Source organism: Mesoplodon mirus (genome assembly GCF_964341445.2).
Source record: "Mesoplodon mirus genome assembly, chromosome: 13".
Classification (NCBI taxonomy): Eukaryota; Metazoa; Chordata; class Mammalia; order Artiodactyla; family Ziphiidae; genus Mesoplodon; species Mesoplodon mirus.
In genome coordinates this window covers 66,580,673-66,599,867 of record NC_138989.1, presented here as the reverse complement: position 1 = coordinate 66,599,867, position 19,195 = coordinate 66,580,673, and the positions used below count along the sequence as shown (strand labels likewise).

Sequence of the window (19,195 nt, the reverse complement as noted above, 5' to 3'; positions counted from 1 at the left end):
CTCCGCAGCACGTGGGATCTTCCTGGACCAGGGCTCAAACCCGTGTCTCCTGCATTGGCAGGCAGATTCTTAACCCCTGCACCACCAGGGAAGTCCCTGAGAAGGGGTCAAATTTTTGAAGGCAGAACCAAGAGAGAGCAAATGGCAGAGGTAGGACTAGAACCAGGTTTCTGCGGCTTAAGTTTTCTTTTTGATGCACCATGTTGCTGAATTATTTTGTAAAGTTGAAGAGAGTATCCCCAAGAAATAATCTGCTTTCTGAGTCACAATTAAGGATTGGAGTTGTAATTTTTAGTATGCAGCTGAGGCACAGCTCACAATCACTCTGCCAAGAAAACTTTTGTAATTAGAAGTGCCCACATTTGTCATGTTGACCCATCAGAAGGAAGGGAATTTTAATTACTTGAGCTTTGTGAGTTGCTGCATTGATCCTCGATTTAAAATATGAGTCTGAGATTGCACTACAGCTGTTAAAAAGACAGGCAAGTAGGCTCATCAAGTTAAACCTGCATTAGAAATGAACATCCGTCCATGTTCATCACCTGCAGAGCATATGTCCTGCCTGAGCTTATCTGAAAACACGGTTCACTAAAAGTGACACATTTCCCAGATACCAAGCTTTGTACACTGTGCATCATTTCTCAGTGCAGAAGTTAGATGCCCAATACACTGCTTTGTGTGTAAACGTAATAATATTTACATCCAGCATGCTTCAAGAAATTTCATCTAACGCATCAAGTTCAAACACCCAGCCTAGGCTCAGTGAGCAGTGCTGGGAAGCATGGATACAGGAACTTGAAGTTCACAAGTGCCTGAAGGGGCACATGAGCTCACGACTGATGGCAAACAACCTTTCCTTCCCGGCTTCACGTCACCAGCCCGCAAGTTCTGATCTGTGTTTTCATGAAACGTAAATATCTAATCAGTACATTTGTTTCACAAGTATTCTAAATTTTATTAGGAAAAAAATGTTAACACATAAAATTAGAGAGAATAATACAATGAATGCTGTTCTAACCATCAGCTAGATCGAACAATTAACACTTTATCATATCCACTCTATGTGTGTATCCAATTATATTGCTTAGCCTTTTTTTTTTTTTTTTTTGCGGTACATGGGTCTCTCACTGTTGTGGCCTCTCCCGTTGCGGAGCACAGGCTCCGAATGCGCAGGCTCAGTGGCCATGGCTCACGGGCCCAGCCGCTCCGCGACATGTGGGATCCTCCCGGACCAGGGCACGAACTCGTGTCCCCTGCATCGGCAGGTGGACTCTCAACCACTGCGCCACCAGGGAAGCCCCGCTTAGCCATTTTAAAGCCTATTATGTTATCCCTAAATAAATATCTCAGATGCACCTGCAGAAAATAAGGATATTCTCCTTCATAACCATGACTATTATCATAACTAAGAAAATGGATACTAGTTCTCTTACAGCATCTAATGCACAACCTATATTAAAATTTCTACAAAAAAAGAAAATGAAACGGCTGAAGAAATTATATATAAAGAAATTACATATAAGGAAACTATAGGAAGAGCCTCTATACCCTACTGTTGGCTGGTTCAAAAGCTCACAAGGGCCTTATGTTATAACATATCTGATAAGTCCTCCCCCTCGGACCTCTGATAGCCTCCGGCAGTGTCGTAAAATATTCAGTATCACGTGAAATCTCTTGTCAACTTTCAAAGCTGTGAACTCCTTTATGTCAGCTTCCACTACAAAATAATGGCCTGAAAATAAAGATATTAATGTTAATTTTTTTTAAATGTCTATTTGGTTCCTCTGCAAATTTTTTTTTTAATTAATTAATTTATTTATTTTTGGCTGTGTTGGGTCTTCGCTTTCTGGGCAAGGGCTTTCTCTAGTTGCGGCAAGTGGGGCCACTCTTCATCGCGGTGCGCGGGCCTCTCACTATCGCGGCCTCTCTTGTTGCGGAGCACAAGCTCCAGATGCCCAGGCTCAGTAGTTGTGGCTCACGGGCCCAGTTGCTCCGCGGCATGTGGGATCCTCCCAGACCGGGGCTCGAACCCGTGTCCCCTGAACCGGCAGGCAGATTCTCAACCACTGTGCCACCAGGGAAGCCCAATGTTAATTTTTATTAGGACAACTTTCAAGATGAGTCTTTAATGTATTACATTATGACTATGAATGGCATTAATCACTTTTTCCTATCATTATCCAACCACAGTGAGAACTGGTATTCTTGCTAAAATAATAATTATTCTTTAAACTGAAGTTGCATGTTTATGTAGCATTTCAGAAATGTAGCCCTGCTTATTATATCATTGGCTATCTGCTGGTATCTTTTGAACAATTCACTTTTCAAGACGCAATATGGTAGTGGTTAAGAGAATGAAACCCACATCAGCTTTATCACTTAACTGAATGACCTTGGGCAAGTAACTTAAGCCTTCTTTGCCTACTCTGAAAAACAGGAATAATAATAGTACACAACTCATAAGGATGCTGTGAGGGCTAAAGCCCTTAGTACACTATCTGGCACATAGTAAGTGCTATAGTATAAGCATGAACAACTGTTATCATTACTATTCTAATTCTGAAAATATTGGATATCGTTCCATAATAGACTCTAATGCCGTATTTCTCAGCCTCGGCACTACAGACATTTTAGGATAGATAATTCTTTTTTGTCAGGGCTGTCTTCTGCATTATAGGGTACTTTAGCAGCATCTCTGGTTTCTACTCACTAGATGCCAGTAGTACCTCCAACCCCAGCTATAACAACCAAAAATGTCTCCAGAGATGGCAAAATGTTCCCTGGTGGGAAAACTGCCCCTGATTGAGAACTACCTCTCTAGAGTTAGAAGTTTCTGGAATTAATCTTGTTTCTCATGTTTAGTTACATTCCAAACAGTTGACATGTACACATATATATACCCTCATTTTACCTTTGGTTTCCTTCGTTTCATCATCAATAAATCTGTGATAGAGATTTCTGGCCACAGAACTCATAGACTTTTTTGGTTGATGTAAGATCTTATATTTACTAACTACTGCCTTGTTGATTTCCTTAATAACATCATTAATTTGACAATAGGTTAAGCGTGATTTCATGTACCTGTAAAAAAGAAAATGATTAATTTTTCTAAAGAATCATCATACACAATTGTTTTCTTTGCAAAACATTTACATATGATGACTTTATACAGTAGCAAAGCTATTAGTACTCTATATAAAAAATTTTATACCAACTTCCAAATAAACCAGACACATCTCAACCGTTGAAAAATTAGAGACCACAATATATTAGTGCTTATCTTCCCTAGTTATGTCTGGATACATAAATTCCTATTCTCCACCTACAGAATTAACATTACAATTTAAAATAGGCTTTCAAACTCTGATTCAAATAGACTGATTAATTCCAAATAGAAGTTTATTTAAATATTTTTAAATGTTTGTGAGCAAGGGAAAGAAAAATGTAAATATTAATAAATTATATAACTCATACCACTCTAGCTTCCTGCAAAAATGGATCTGTTCAGAGAGAAAAAGAAAAAAGGAGGAGGAAGAGGGGTAAGAGAAGATGAAGGATGACAAATGTGACAACAAAGATGACAATGCTGATTGAGATGAAGAAGAACTGATGGTGCAGGGACTGCAAAGGGACAAAAGGGCCCGGAAGTTAAGCTGCACAGCTGGCCGGCAGAGGAGAACTACAGGCAGCCTCGACGGACAGCTCACTATTCATTCTGAACTCAAATGCCCTTAAGCATTGTCTCTTTCACTCTAAAGCCCACTCTTCGAATCCAATCTCCCTCCTGCCGGTCCTCTCAGTCACCAGAGTCTTAGAATATAATAGGAGGCCCTTGATTTTGAGTGGTCTGTACAGACCAAAAACAAAATTTTCATGATCTGCTTCAATTTTTCCCTTCAACAAATCATGGATTCATTATGCTAGCAGCAATTTTTTTTTTTTTTTGCGGTACGAGGGGCTCTCACTGTTGTGGCCTCTCCCGTTGCGGAGCACAGGCTCCGGAGGCGCAGGCTCGGCGGCCATGGCTCACGGGCCCAGCCGCTCCGCATCATGTGGGATCTTCCTGGACCAGGGCACGAACCCACGTCCCCTGCATCGGCAGGCGGACTCTCAACCACTGTGCCACCAGGGAAGTCCATGGATTCACTATGTTAAACTCTGTCTTTTGCCTCTATTCAAAGGGGTAGTTTTCTAATCGAAACTTCCTTAAGAAAAAATAATATATAAATATGTTTAAAGGAAAATGTTCATATTGACCAAAATCCATTCATTTTCATTATTCCCTTCCTCTCTAGATTCATTTTCACCACTCATTTTTCTAACCACAATTTCCACAGTTGATGCCACAGCTCAATACAATGCAATTCCTTTAAATCATGTGAACTATTTCCTAATTTCCTCAAAACAAGTGCCAATGTTTTCCACTTTAATTCCATCTCAGTATTAACTTTTTAAACATAAATAAAGTCCCATGCTTGGAACACATTCTTCCTTATCCTAATCTTCTAACTTCTCTCTTTCGTTAAATAACCCCTTAGTTTAAAAATGAATACTCTACCATGACTATTCTAATATCCTCCCTTCAAGGAAGCATTTTCTGAAGACTCTTCTATTCCAGTGTTCTCACAGCCATTTGTTCTTCCCTTCAGCTCAGCCGATGAGCAACAACAATAACAACAATTTAAAAAACTGAATAGCATCAAACAGAATTTTAGTGACAATAAAGCTGCCAATAAAGGAAAGGACCAAGGGACCAAATCAAACAAACAAACAAAAAAACGAAAGAGAACTGTCAGCCTCATTCCTAGTCTCAGAACAGTGAAACTGCCAGATATTTTTCAAGTGGCTACTATGCATATGAAAAGATGGTCAACATCCTATGTCATCAGGAAACTGAAAAGTAAAACAATCAGGTACATTATACTCACTAGAATAGCTAATAGAAAAAAACGAACAAAACTAAATGCAGGTGAGTATGGGGAACAACAGGAACTCTCATTCTGCTGGGAATGCAAAATGGTACAGCCACTATGGGAGACAGTTTGACAGCTTCTTACAAAGCTAAACAGTTTTACCATAGGATCCAGCCATCATACTCCTAGGTGTTGACCCAAGGGAGCTGAAAACATGTCCACGCAAAAACCTGCACGTGAATGTTCACAGCAGCTTTAGTCATAATTGCCCCAAACTGGAAGTAACCAAAATGTTGTTCAACAGACGAATGGATAAACAAACTGTGCTACATCTACACGACGGAATTTTAGTCAGTGATAAAAAGAAATGAGCTATCAAGCCATGAAAAGACATGAGGGGAACCTTAAATGCATATTACTAAGGCTAGAGTGTATGACTCCAACTATATGACACCCAGGAAAAGGGAAACTATAGAGACAGTAAAAAGATCAGTGGCTGCCAGGGGCTCAGGAGGGAGAGATGAAAGCGTGGCACACAGGGTATTTTTAGGGCAGTGAAACTATTCTTATCATGGTGGACACATGACATTACGCATTTGTCAAAATCCATAGACCGGGGCCTCCCTGGTGGCGCAGTGGTTGAGAGTCCGCCTGCCGATGCAGGGGATACGGGTTCGTGCCCTGGTCTGGGAGGATCCCATATGCCGCGGAGCGGCTGGGCCCGTGAGCCATGGCCGCTGAGCCTGCGCGTCCGGAGCCTGTGCTCCGCAACGGGAGAGGCCACAACAGTGAGAGGCCCGCGTACAGCAAAAAAAAAAAAAAAAAAAAAAAAAAATCCATAGACCGTACAACACAAAGAGTGAACCCCAGTATAAACTACAGGCTTTAGTTAATATCTAGTTAATAGTATCTAGACTGGTTTATCAATGATAACAAATGTACCACACTAATGCAGATGTTAGTAAAAGGGGAAACTGTTTCCAGGTATGAGAACAATGTACTATCTGCTCTAGTTTTCTATAAACCTAAAACTGTTCTAACAAATAAAGTCTATTGATTAAAAAACAAACAACAAAATCCAGATGGACAACTCTCAGACAAGTAAAATAATCATGCCCTTTGCCCCAGGGATTCTCCTCCTAGGACACTATCTCAAGGAAATAAGGAATTATAAAACAGACTTGTCCAAAAGAAATTTCATTGTACCATTCTTCATAACAATGCAATCAACCCAAATACTTAATAAGGTCATGCTTAAATAACTTATAGAGTAGCCACACAATAAAATATTATACAACTATTAAAATCCAAGTTTTCCATGATAGTTAATGATGGAAAAATGCTCATGATAAAAAAAAAGTAAGTAAACTATATTCACAGCATAACTACATTGTCGTAATGACCATCAGAAACAACTTGTTATGTAGGGGAAGTTAAAATATAGAAGGAAATACTCTCTCTTGTCTGAGTGGTGGAGTTACAGATGAGTTATCTTCTAACAACAAACATTTTCTAACAACGTGCATTATTTGTGTAAGAAAGTAACAAGAAATGTAATAATATAAAGCCAGAAGCTAAGTAAAGCCCTGGAATTATGAGAGTTTAAAAACATGGATTTTGGGCTTCCCTGGTGGCGCAGTGGTTGAGAGTCCGCCTGCCGATGCAGGGGACACGGGTTCGTGCCCCGGTCCGGGAAGATTCCACATGCCGCGGAGCGGCTGGGCCCGTGAGCCATGGCCGCTGAGCCTGCGCGTCCGGAGCCTGTGCTCCGCAACGGGAGAGGCCACAACAGTGAGAGGCCCGCATACCACACAAAAAAAAAACCCATGGATTTCCGTAATTGGTTCCCCATGTCACCTGTGAAGAACAAAGGAGCCCTCTCTCAGGGGAGGCATCTTGTCTTATTCACCCTGTATTCTTTTCCTCAGTGACCCAGACCCCAGAATAGAGCACAGACTCAAACAAGTGTGTGGCATAAGTTAATGGACAAATGGAAACCAAACAAACACAGCACTCTCTGTTCTAATTCTCAAACCTATACAACACACTCACTTTGCTTAAAATTGCAGCAAAACTGAAGCTACTTCTGAAATGTAACTGGATAAATCTGTATCATAAAATGACGCTGAGAGGACTCAGCAACAAATTGATCCATCTCTAGATCTCTCTATGAAAAGGTTTTACAACTAAACAAAAAACATAGCTTTTTTTTTTTTTTTTTTGCGGTACGCGGGCCTCTCACTGTTGAGGCCTCTCCCGTTGCGGAGCACAGGCTCCAGATGTGCAGGCTCAGCGGCCATGGCTCACGGGTCTAGCTGCTCCGTGGCATGTGGGATCTTCCCGGACCGGGGCACGAACCCGTGTCCCCTGCATCGGCAGGCGGACTCTCAACCACTGCGCCACCAGGGAATCCCAAAAAACGTAGTTTTAAACATCTTCAACAAAAGATTTCCTGCATTTGCACAGTACAATGTAAAACTATTTTAGAAAAGATCGATGTTGGAACACAGCATGTTACAATTAATATAATCAAGGCTTATACTTATCAACATGTATGTTGATTATTAAAGAGTTGAATTTATCTTAAAATTTATCTGAAATACTTACGCAGGAATGCCATTAAACTCATCAGAAGTTATAAATGGCATTTCTTTAACAATTTTTTGTTCTCTGGAGGGCTTCTTTGTGGGTGCAGCTTCTTCAACTTGGACTCGTTCTTCAGGGTCAAGATCTGATCCATTAACACTGCAGAATAGAGATGCACAGATGTACAGGTAATCGTCAGAAGTCTGCAGCAAACCAGAAAGCTTTGCAACTGAAAGTGATCAGTATCAAACACGATTCATCTTGTTGTAAGTTTACAGCCAACCTTTTTGTCTATCCCTACCCCTAATGCTCATGAAGATCTGAATAGTGAGAATGCTAAAAAAGCAAGTCCCTAAATCTTCAGTAATATAATTGTTCTTTACACACTCAAAACATGGTGTAAGTAGAACATGCGCCAAACATCTTCATCAGTTATCCCACTGGTTCCTCAAAGTCAATATGCGTAAAGTTGAATTTAACTTCTAAATGGCTTTTCTTCCTGACTTCCCTATTTCTGGACATGGAAACATCAATCACCTTATATTTCTATCTTTCTAATGTATCCCATTGGTTGCTAGTACAGTAAGTCCCCTACAAACAGATGAGTTCCGTTTCAAGAGTGCGTTCGTAAGTCCAATTTGTTCCTAAGTCCAACAAGTTAGCCTAGGTACCCAACTAACACAATCAGCTATATAGTACTGTGCTGTCATAGGTTTATATACTTTTCACACAAATAATACCTTAAAAACACACACAAAAAATAAAGAAAACATGTTTAATCTTACAGTACAGTACCTTGAAAAGTACAGTAGTACAGTACAACAGTTGGCGCTTCTTAGCAGTACCAGCTATATCACCGCTGCTTTTACTCTTGTTTCTGGATATCCTGGGCTTGAAATAAAGATACTGTACTACTGCACTCTATACAATACTGTACTGTACAGCAAAATACACAAAAGCATAACCACTTGTAGAGGATGCATGCATGTGACAATGCACACGCATGTGATGATGCACGCATGTGGCAATGTACGCCAGACACATGAACTAACTTACATGATTGGACATGCGAAAGCATGTTCACATCTTTGAAAGTTTGCAACTTGAATGTTCGTAAGTAAGGACTTACTATATCAATCCTGCCTGCTACAGACTCATTTTAGTTGCCAGCAATGAGCATGGGTCACCCTTGGCTCAGTCCTGCCCAATTTCTGGAGTCAATGAGATGCCTAATATAGCTCCTACCCACAAGCAAATAGAGTCTACAAATAGGCTGTATCTTCTAGGTTGTTTAACTGCCAAGGAAGGAATGGAGCCCTGCTGCCAGCAGCAAGTCAAGCGATAAATGGAGATGGAATACAGGAAAGAGAAGATCCAACCCAGGAGCAAGGGAAGGGAATCCCAGGAAAGACAGGGAAGTGAGATCCCAAGACGACAGCTGAGTACCAGACACAGAGGGCAACCAGGCCTGACTGAGGTGGCGTGATGAGGATACGGCCACGTGGTGGGTTGTCAAGATGAAGATGCCCGATGTTATGGTGGCATGATCCTTACGTGAATCCTTAACCTGAGACTCCATGGTAAGCCTGGCTGATTCTTACCTGTACTTGCTTATCTTTAGGCCCTGCTGTGTGTATCAACTGAAAATAACCATTTCTACCTCTAGAAAGGTTCTGCTGTGGCCTGGCCCTAAAAGCTGACGCTAGGCCATAGTGAGTTTAGAAGAAAATTCCTCCTATTCCTCGGGCCATATTCCTGCTGGGTAGCCAATGTCCAGCCCAACAACCCTGGCAGATATCCTATGATGACCTCTGTTCCTAGCATTTATTCATGACCTTGCCCACTAATTTTCTCTTCTTGGAGTGAAATTCCAAGGTACCCTGACATGCAAGGGACTCTGTTGAGCTTATCTGTTCCTGGACACCTTCAACTATCAGCAGCAACATGGCTCTTTTCCTACACAGCAAGGTTCGTGCCTTCCTTTCAGTTTTCAAACTTAAGCAGCATGTTGTTTGTGGAAACACATACGCAACACTGTGGTTATCATGAACTCCAGGATGGTTACCTCTTTGACAGAGGGAGGGTCTGCAGTAGGAAAAGTGCTGTAGGAACTGGTAGCGTCCTATTTCTTAATCTCACTGGTGGATACGCTGACGTTTATCGTGCTTCTTTAATTTACACTAATAATGCCTTAATTACTTTTCTGTATATATGATACATTCGAAAGTTAAAAAGTTAAGTTAGCCATGAAATGTTTTTACATACTTGGAGCCCCCTTTTAGAAATACAATTTTGTAAATCAACTACACTTCGATAAAGTTAAAGAAAAAAAGAAATACAATTTTGGGCAGAGGACTGGAGAGATGGGAGTGGAGAAATACTGGAAAGACAAAACACAGGAGCTCCCCAATCATGAAGACAAAAGACGACGGAAGATCTCATGGAGCCAGACAATCAGAGGGAGGGCTGGGACAGACAAAACCCCGCAGAGGCCGAATGGACAGCTGGGGCTACGAGACAGAGAGACAGGTTGAAGACGCCGAGTTCCTGTCTAGGTGATGGGTGGGTAACAAGGAGACAGTTTAGTCTTAGACACGCAAAGCTGGAGGAGAGAACAGCTCATTCATGAGATTCCCAGCAAGCGATTAAAACAGAACTAGATGCCATGCCAAGGCCAGAGTTGGACATTTGAGAGCATTAATAATGGTGTTAAGTCGGCGTGAGTAAAACAGAGCTTTAGGACACACTTGTAATTTAAAAGAGGGCAGAGAAAAAGGAGGCAGCCTAGTCGAAGATGTAGGATGACAACTAAGAAAGCACAGTGGCAGCGCAAATAACAGAATTCCAAAAAGATGGGCAGCAAAATAAAATCTGGGAAGAATCGGGGCTGAAGAGGTATTTTTTACCTCTTTGTGACTTTCAAGCAATCATTTTCATAAGTATGGTAGTAATTAACAGCCAAAGGCTAGGTTTTAGGGGCTTCAGGAAAAGGGCAGGCATGAACATACACTGGCAGTGAACAGACAGAGGTAGGAAAGTACTTTGAGGGTAAAAATAGAGCTAAGTTTTTGTTCCTTGAGCTGTTTTTAAGATGGGAAGCTCATTAAGTTTAGTCTTACCCTAAGGCAGTGGTTCGCAAGGGTCGGGAAATTCTGCCCCGTGGAAGACATATGGCGATGTCTGGCAACATTTTTCATTGTCACAACTGGGTGGAGGGGTGGAGGTGGGAGGGGATACAGGGGGCTACTGATTTTAGTTGGAAGAGGGCAGGGATGCTACTAAACATGCTATTTTCACAAAAAAGAATTATCTGACCTAAAATGCCAATAGAGCCAAGGTTGACAAACTCTGCTCTAAGGGAAAGAAATGAGAAAAAGTAGAAAAAGACAGTCTAGAGGAGACTTACCCTTGGGAAAGAGGGGGAACATTTTCCCCAGAGACTGTGGGATAAGAAAACTGGTAAAGATGGGGGAAAGACTATTTCTTGTATAAGTAACAAAACAAAACAAAACAAAACCCCTGGATAATCACTAACAAAATTGCAAGTATATAGAAAAGCAAAAAGATTTGAAGTGTTTGTTTTAATAGTTTTATAAAACCAGATAGTAAAAATAATTATAAACATACTTACAAGTTCTGGGTTACTGTTACTTGAGGCAAATGGGAAGGAATGTTTTCTTTGAGATGTTCCACATCTTTATAATCTTCTTCAAGACATTCAAAGAGTTCCTAAAATTAAAAAAAAAAAAAGCTCACAAATAAGCATCTGTCCTGCCTGTGTGTGTTTTAACATGTTAGATAGAACATGAAAGGGGCTTCCCTGGTGGTCCAGTGGTAAAGACTCTGCACTCCAATGCAGGGGGCCCAGATTCGATCCCTGGTCAGGGAACTAGATCCCGCATACCGCAACTAAGAGCCCGCATGCCGCAACAAAGATCCCACATGTGGCAACGAAGATCCTGCATGCTGCAACTAAGACCCAGAGCAGCCAATTAATTAATTAATTAATTAATTAATTAATTATTTTTAAAAAGGAGCATGAAAGACTATGTACCACAACCACAATGATTCTGAGTATTCAAAAAGCAGAGCGGTGAAAAAGCATTGAATACAGCAATATTTAAAAAGAGCCCTTTGGTTCTCGAGCTGATTTTGGACGGCGATATATTATTTTTCTCTACTGGGTTTTTTCAGAGGACAATTGTTAGAATAACATTACAACAGGCAGGGTTGACATTCATGTCTTTCTAAAATACTTGAACCTTGGGAAACAACTGAAAAGTATATGAAAGATTTATGTTTCTCATTCTGGTAAAGTGCTCTTGTTGACTTAGCAAACGTTCCCCAGCACCGGAGTGATAATGCATTCCCGGAATGCAACGATGAGATACTGCTTGGAACGGCTTTCATATATTCCAGCTTAATGAAAATTCCTCCTTGATCACAACCATTTTCATTTTGTGTTGTCTTTATTTAACTTCCCCTAGAACTCGAGGTTATGAACTCACGCAAATTTAATAAGGAAAATACTCTGAACCTTCGGATTCCCGTCATCTGACTTGCAATCATAATGTAAATAAAAATTCCAAATAGTCTTTAATCCTGAGTTGAACATTCTCGAAACCCACACCTAACCCTGGGCATTCTTGGGCAGGGTAGAAGTGAAACCATTATTAGTTTCTGTTTTGAATTTGTATAACATCTTTCTTTTAAAGAGATGACTGATGTTCAGAGATACTAATTTCATTTCAACTGATAGTAGGATAGGCACAATCATGCCCAGTCCCAGAGCTGAAAAATCTTTGCAGACATTGAGGATTATAAGGCTTAAAAAGGACCAGAGAGGCCACCTTGACCATATCAATGCTCTAAGAGCATGAGGTAATTATGGTACAGATTGAGTATCTTCCCATCCCATCAGAAAGTACACTAGCACTTTGATTAGGTGAAGGCTTATTTAGAATAAAATGTGTGTGTGAATGAGGCTCAAGTTTTTCTTTGCTTGAGAATTGCTTGAGAATTCTAGAGAAATAGAGAAACGCAGAATAGAAGGCACCCAAGAAATAGTTCAGTATGACCCATTACTTTTCAAATGAGGACACTGAAGCCCCATGAGGAAAAATGACCTTCTCAGGGTGGCAGAAGGTGCTTCGGGGAGCCAGGGTGAGAATCCACATCTCCAAACCCCAGGGCAGGCATTCCTCCTACACCACACTCCCAGGAGATCATTTATTTAAATTAAACCTACCAAGAATTATTTAGGAGAGACTTCTCTGGTGGCGCAGTGGTTGAGAATCTGCCTGCCAATGCAGGAGACATGCGTTCAATTTCTGGTCTGGGAAGATCCCACATGCCATGGAGCAACTAAGCCCATGCTCCACAACTACTGAGCTCACGCATCGCAACTATTAAGGTCCGCATGCTCTAGGACCTGCGTGCCGCAACTACTGAGCCCTTGTGCTGCAACTACTGAAGCCCGCACGCCTAGAGCCCGTGCTCCACAAGAGAAGCCACTGCAATGAGAAGCCCGTGCACTGCAAGGAAGAGTAACCCCTGCTTGCTGCGACTAGACAAAGCCCACGCACCACAACAAAGACCAAACACAGCCAAAAAAAAAAAGAATTATTTAGGAAATATTCCTTTTTAGTAAATAGATTGGCTACCACATGGAGGAAGAAACACATCTGGAACTCTGGAGTCCTTTATACTGGGAAAATAAAATGCAAATGGCACTCTTTACTGTTAATAATAACTTACAAAGCTAAGAACATTATAAACTTAAAGAATCTTTAAGAATTCCCTGGTGATTAGGGACTCTGTATCTATTGCCTTTTTATTTTGTTTTTTTCACTAGAAAACCATTACCTTGAGTGAACTGTTGGTTTGTTCTTGATACTGAATTTCCAATTCCAATTTATTTAGAAGTTCATTTACTACAATGATCTCATCTCCTATTTTATTTAATATAGTCTTCAAGGTAGGTTCTTGCCCTATTAATAAACAAAGATAAAATGGAAAATAAAATGTATAGAAAAGCAAAAAACATACATGTATCCAACTGAACTCTTGGGACAGAGCTCTACCTTAAAGAGACACTGAGGGTTGAGAAAGAACTATCGTTTCAGCCCCTAGGAACTGTCTCTATGGATAACCTTAAGAACTCATTTCTAAGTAAAATGAAAAAAAAGGAAGGGAGAGATAATTACACTGTATCCCCTGAATCTTTTGCTTCTGGAGAACTGTTCCACTAATAAAACACCTAGAAATGCTAGATAAAATACATACCCCTTTACATGCATAGTTGAGCTCTTATGAGAAAAAGGTAAATCACCAAGGGCTTCCATATGAAGAGTGAACCACAGACCAGGCAGTACGTGTCAGCTGATGCTGCAGCAGCCCTAACGGTGGTGGGGCAGGGGACGAGGTACAGAGGAATGCTGGAGAGAGGAGGCTGTCACTCTCAGCAACCTAATATATTTGGTTTTAATGGGGATAAGAGCCAAGGCTTTGGGACTTCAAAGCACAGGATGCTGAAAGTGAGAATCCCAAACGAGGCCAGGATCCCTCTTCATGGGCTATATCTTCAGTGAATGTGTAAACCTGAAAAATTCTAATCGCTGGCCAGGAAGATAAGCTTATGTTTTGGACTGGCCTGCAAGAATGGGTGGGAGGCGGCGGAGAGTAGCCTGCTCTCAAATTCCCAACCCCACCTCCTAGTCCCTCTCTCTAGCTTCCTAGATACGAGGATGGGAAAACCAGAGTCCCCTCCTCCCTAGAAATAAGAGAAGTTGTAAAAAAAAAAAAAAAGAATTTTTAAGGGAAGATCAAAAGCACAAAAAGGAAAACTATCCTCACAATCAAATCTTTCCATCTTCTAGCAACCAAATCATGAAATACACATAACTGAAAACATCCTGTGACCACATGTATAACATCCTGTGACCACATCTATAGATTACGGATGCAGTAGAGTGAAATGGCTAAAGCCTCCAGGCCTGAAGTCAGAGACACCAGTACCTGCCCTCAGAGGGTTACTGAGAAGTAGGAAAGTACATATAAGATGGGTGAGCACTGTGATTGGAACCTAGTAAAGCACTCAGTAAAGGCAAACTATTATTATCGACGTAATCTAATAAAGCAATGCAAATTGCATTTGACAGTAGGTTCATAACAACTAAAAGAAATTAACAAGTAAATTAGAGTATTGATGTCTCTGCTAAGGTTAATTGCAGGGGGTAAAACAACTAGTTGGATATACTGGTATCTCAAATAACTTAGTCACCTAAATTTTAGGGCCTTGTTTGCTGACTTGTAGTGAAATAAATTCACTACTTTTGATAGTAGTGATCTAGTAAATTACAGCAGCCAAAGTGGCAAACAAATTACTAGGCTTTCCTAAATAGGCCATGGAACCAAACAGACAAATTGTTCTCCCCACATACAAATGATGGTTACCCAGTGCGTAGTTATCTAACAGGTCAGACTGCTTCATCCAGGCTTCATGCTTTGATGGGGTCATTTGAATTCAAGGTTTGATCGTTAACAGATCTCTAAATTATATTTTTCCAATAGTAATCATGCCCTCAGAAAGAGAATCTAAAGAAGACTACTTATTAAAAACCTAAATGTCCTTTTTCAGATTATTCAATAAAAGTGGCATAGAAGTAGACACGTACTACACTGGGAATCGGGACACAAAACCTGTAGTTCCAAATGACCACCCATGAGCTGGGGGACTGGGGCAAGTCACCTGACTTCTGAGCCTCAGTTTCCTCATGTGTGAGAGCACGGGGCTTGAGAAGATGAACCCAGAGTCGCTTCAGCTTTAATTTTCTACAGAATATGTCAGCCACCAACTGTAAAATGGATGAGGCTCTTTATTAGTGGTGCCCAAAAAGAGACGGAGAATATCAAAGTCTCAGAAGGACATGTATAATTTGAAAGGACATTCCAACAGTATAATTTCATATTTGAATTTTCTTAAATTATCAATTCATAATACAAACTACAATAAAAGTTCAACAGGATCTTCCCAGCAGATGGAATTCCACCTATCAATAAATCTCTAGCTTTCCTAGATATGGCTGGGAAGTACATCATTTTTGTAAACAATATTTTTCCAGACTTCACAAGGATCTCCTACTTCTCTGCACTTCCACTGCATCATCCACTTTCAGCACTTCAAAATATCTTGGAAGATGGTTACAATTTACAAGTTTCCGGATGTTTAAAAAATTGACTTCATTTTCAGTTAGTTGTTTCCTAGTGATATATATTGATCAGCTTCCTCCAAAGCAGTCTGTAAGATGGGTTATGGGCTACTTCTATCTCTGTGGATCTTTTCCACTTCTGGTTTTTTCCTTGTCTTTTAGTACCTCTACTTAGCTCTAGAACTAGGAACATTAAATAACCTTCAAATCTTACTATTCTGCCTTGTGTGTCTCAGAAAAACATAAGTAAATAAATATAATTAATAGCTAGTTCATTGTTCAATGTAACTTACATTTTAGTATCCTCTGCAATATTCAAAATACTGAGGGCAGACTGTTTTAAGAATCACCATTCAAAACTTAAAATTACCTTTCTAAGATACATTCACTTAACCAGGCATAAGATATCAAGGTGGGACAATAATCATAATGCATTTTGTATGTACAAAGTCAGTGGAATCTGTTTTACTTACCACAATTTCTTAATGACAGAGTTTTTTTAATATTGCCAATCTTTTCATTAATATGAGAGCATAATTGTTCCAGATCTGAGGAGGCCATCCTTTAAGCCTCTGAAGAAAAAGATATACATTTATAAAAACAAGGGAAGCCAGACAAATTTATATTCACTTTCAAAATCCAAGAATGGTAAATACCCAGTAAGTCACATCTCCCTGAAAAGAAAGTACAAAAACTCAAGAGAAATATCTTTCAATTCTACAAAATTCAGTTTCTGGCCAAAGTCCAGTACTGACTTGTCTTAGAGCTTTCTGTAGTTAATGTATCCCAAACCAGGGTACAGGGGATAAGCCTGTGTCATTTCCTTATAGATTTAAGGGGACAAATGCCTTTACTTACACATAAAGACAACATTGGTATTTTCTTTGAAAACTCAAAGACCCAAGAATTTTAAGGAAAAACACAGTAAGTTCAAAGAAACGGGTCCAGGTAAGCATTTCTCCCATGCTGTTGGGTTTGGGGCTTTACTATTTGGGGTCGGTAAGGAGGTGGAGGGAAGGGAGGAAAGAAATCAGGTACTATTCACTCCGAGGGTTGATGAGGTCTAAAGCATCCACCCCGGCTAACCTGGCGAAGCAAGGTCAAGCCCTCTCTTCCGCCCCACGCGGCACCGCCCCGAGCCCCCCACCCCGCCCAAGCAATGCCTTCCGCCCGCTTCCGAAGGCGGGATCCTCAACACCAGACTCCAACCTCGTACGGGTCCAGGAGCAAAGGGCCCACTCGGTGCGGTCGCGAGGCGAGAAGACCCCTCCAGTCTCCACCGGAAGCCCAGGATGGCAAGACCCGACTCCAAGAGCGAAATTCAAACTGCCCGCCGGGTCTTGGTACCGCGCAAGCGCACATCAGCGCTCGCGGAACACTGCTTAGGGGCCTCCTGCGTTTCCAGGTTTACCCAGGGCCGCAGCTGAGCGGGGCCGGGGGCGGGGCAGTGGTGCGGGGCCGGGCCGGGGAAAAGGCGGGGTTGGGTTGGCTCGGGCGCGAAAGGCTGCCGGGACAAATGCCCCTCCTACTCCGTGCCGTAACGGGTGATTTCAGTCGGTCACCCAATCCTGACCGTCCAGCAGCCAGGGCCAAGCGCTCGGGGGATCAAATCGCGAGTTTAAACTGGGCCTCCAAATTGGCTACACATTAGAATCACCAGGGCAGCTTTTACAAATTCCAGTGTCTAAGCCGTACCTCAAATCAGTGAATTCAGACACTCTGTAAGTGTTGATTTGTTTGAATTAGAATCCAAACAATATTTACACATTGTTGTTTGGTTGATACATTTCTTAAATCTCTTTTAATTGCAAAAGGCCTACTTATTTAGAGCTAAATTCTTTTAGCAGGAACAAAGCCTTTCATTGTAGGACTAAGTGTAAGGCTTAAAATGTCAACATTCTATGAAAAATAACATAATAAGAGAAATTCACCCTGCAGCATCAAAGACAAACATTATCAGATTACTTCCCCTGAGAAAATAAACAAGAAGAATAGAGCGTAAAGGCACTGAATACAAGACGAGAGGGGGGAAATGAGGAAAAAATATAGAAATGAGCAGTTGGATCACTGCCTACTTCTTATTTCCTTCTGGGACTGGTTTACTTGGCAGGACTCCTTCAGTTGCAATGACAGAAACTCTATCCAAACTGACTTAAGCAAGGAAAAAGACTTTATATGGCGTATAAAACTATAAAGTGTGTGTGTGTGTGTGTGTGTGTGTTCAGTTACAGCTGAACCCAGGTACTCAAGAATACTATTAGGAAGACATCTCCATCTCTCAGTTGTGCGTTCCTCCCTGTTGGTTCCATTCTCAGGCGGCCTTTTCCCTATGGTGACCTGGGGTACCTCCAGACTTATACCTCAATGGGTTAGCAGTTCTTGCTTTCCTAAGAGATCTAGCAAAAACCCCAGGATGGAATCTCATCAGCCTGACTTGGGTCATCTGCCCACTCTGAATCAATCAGTCTAATTTGGAGGGGTGAAATGGTCTGATTCGCTAGGTAGCCTGGAGCTGGAAGCCAGGACAGCCCTACCCAAAACACAAAGTCTGAGAGTAGGACACAGGTAGTTTCTCAGGAAAATCTAGCTGCTTTTATGAGACAATGGGGACAGGGAGAAGTAAAAACAAAACAAAAACCTGTCTTCTTCGGGGTTATGACTCATTCAAGGTGAAGGAGACAACTTGCCTCACAGAAATTATGTTATGGGGAATTAAAATTTATTGGTATCCCATCTCTTCCCACAGAGAAGCTATGTTCCATTGTCATCCCCAAATTACAAGTAGGAAAGAGAGCTATTCTGCATTGGAATGATTGTATTGCTGATGTAATTCCTTAGAAAAATTCCAGAACCATTGCTACAATTCATTATTCAATTTCATAGTGTTCTGAGAAGGATTTTACTTATGATACTGATATTGTCAAGTTCTGAATCCTTTATATATTCATCCATTCTCATCTCCATCTCTTTCATTATGTCAAGAAGATTCTTTTTTCATTCTTTTTCAAGCTGAGATGGTTGGTTGAGAGAAAGTTATTTGTGTTTGGAATCTCAATAATTTATTTCTTCCAGGATAGCAATGTCCTGACCTGCACCTATCTTCCCTTTCCTGTTGAAGTACCTCTGGACAGTCATATGACAAGAGGGAAAAAAATGAAAAGAGCAAGATATAAGAAACTGCTGGACTGTTCCTTGCAAGAAATATGAGCAAAAGTAATGTGAACTCTAGTCTTCAGAGAAAAATAGTAATAACAATAACATCAATTAAAATTTATTGGGTACTTATTCTAATTCAGGCATTTTACATAAATTATCCTGTTTAAACTTTGTAATAAATTTATGAATACTTAAATTATGATCTGCACTTTACAGATGAGGAAGTCAATAAATGGCAAAGTGGATCCCTGACCTCAGAACTGTCCTCTTTACCATGATGCTCTGCTGCCTCCCCAGGAGAAAGGGGTCATTTGCTCCCATGTTTTGTGT

General features: G+C 40.9%; 1 protein-coding gene across 1 annotated transcript; it reads right to left on the bottom strand.

The window, feature by feature from the left end:
* Positions 1–932: 932 nt before the first annotated feature.
* On the bottom strand, positions 933–17,134 carry SKA1 (spindle and kinetochore associated complex subunit 1). The gene is made up of 7 exons (XM_082641344.1): positions 16,919–17,134; positions 16,183–16,281; positions 13,365–13,489; positions 11,131–11,228; positions 7,521–7,658; positions 2,912–3,081; positions 933–1,732 (listed from the first exon to the last, which is right to left on the bottom strand). The coding sequence occupies exons 2-7, from the start codon at positions 16,268–16,270 to the stop codon at positions 1,584–1,586; spliced, it is 768 nt and encodes a 255-aa protein (XP_082497470.1). The 5' UTR covers positions 16,271–16,281; positions 16,919–17,134; the 3' UTR covers positions 933–1,583.
* Positions 17,135–19,195: the final 2,061 nt, after the last annotated feature.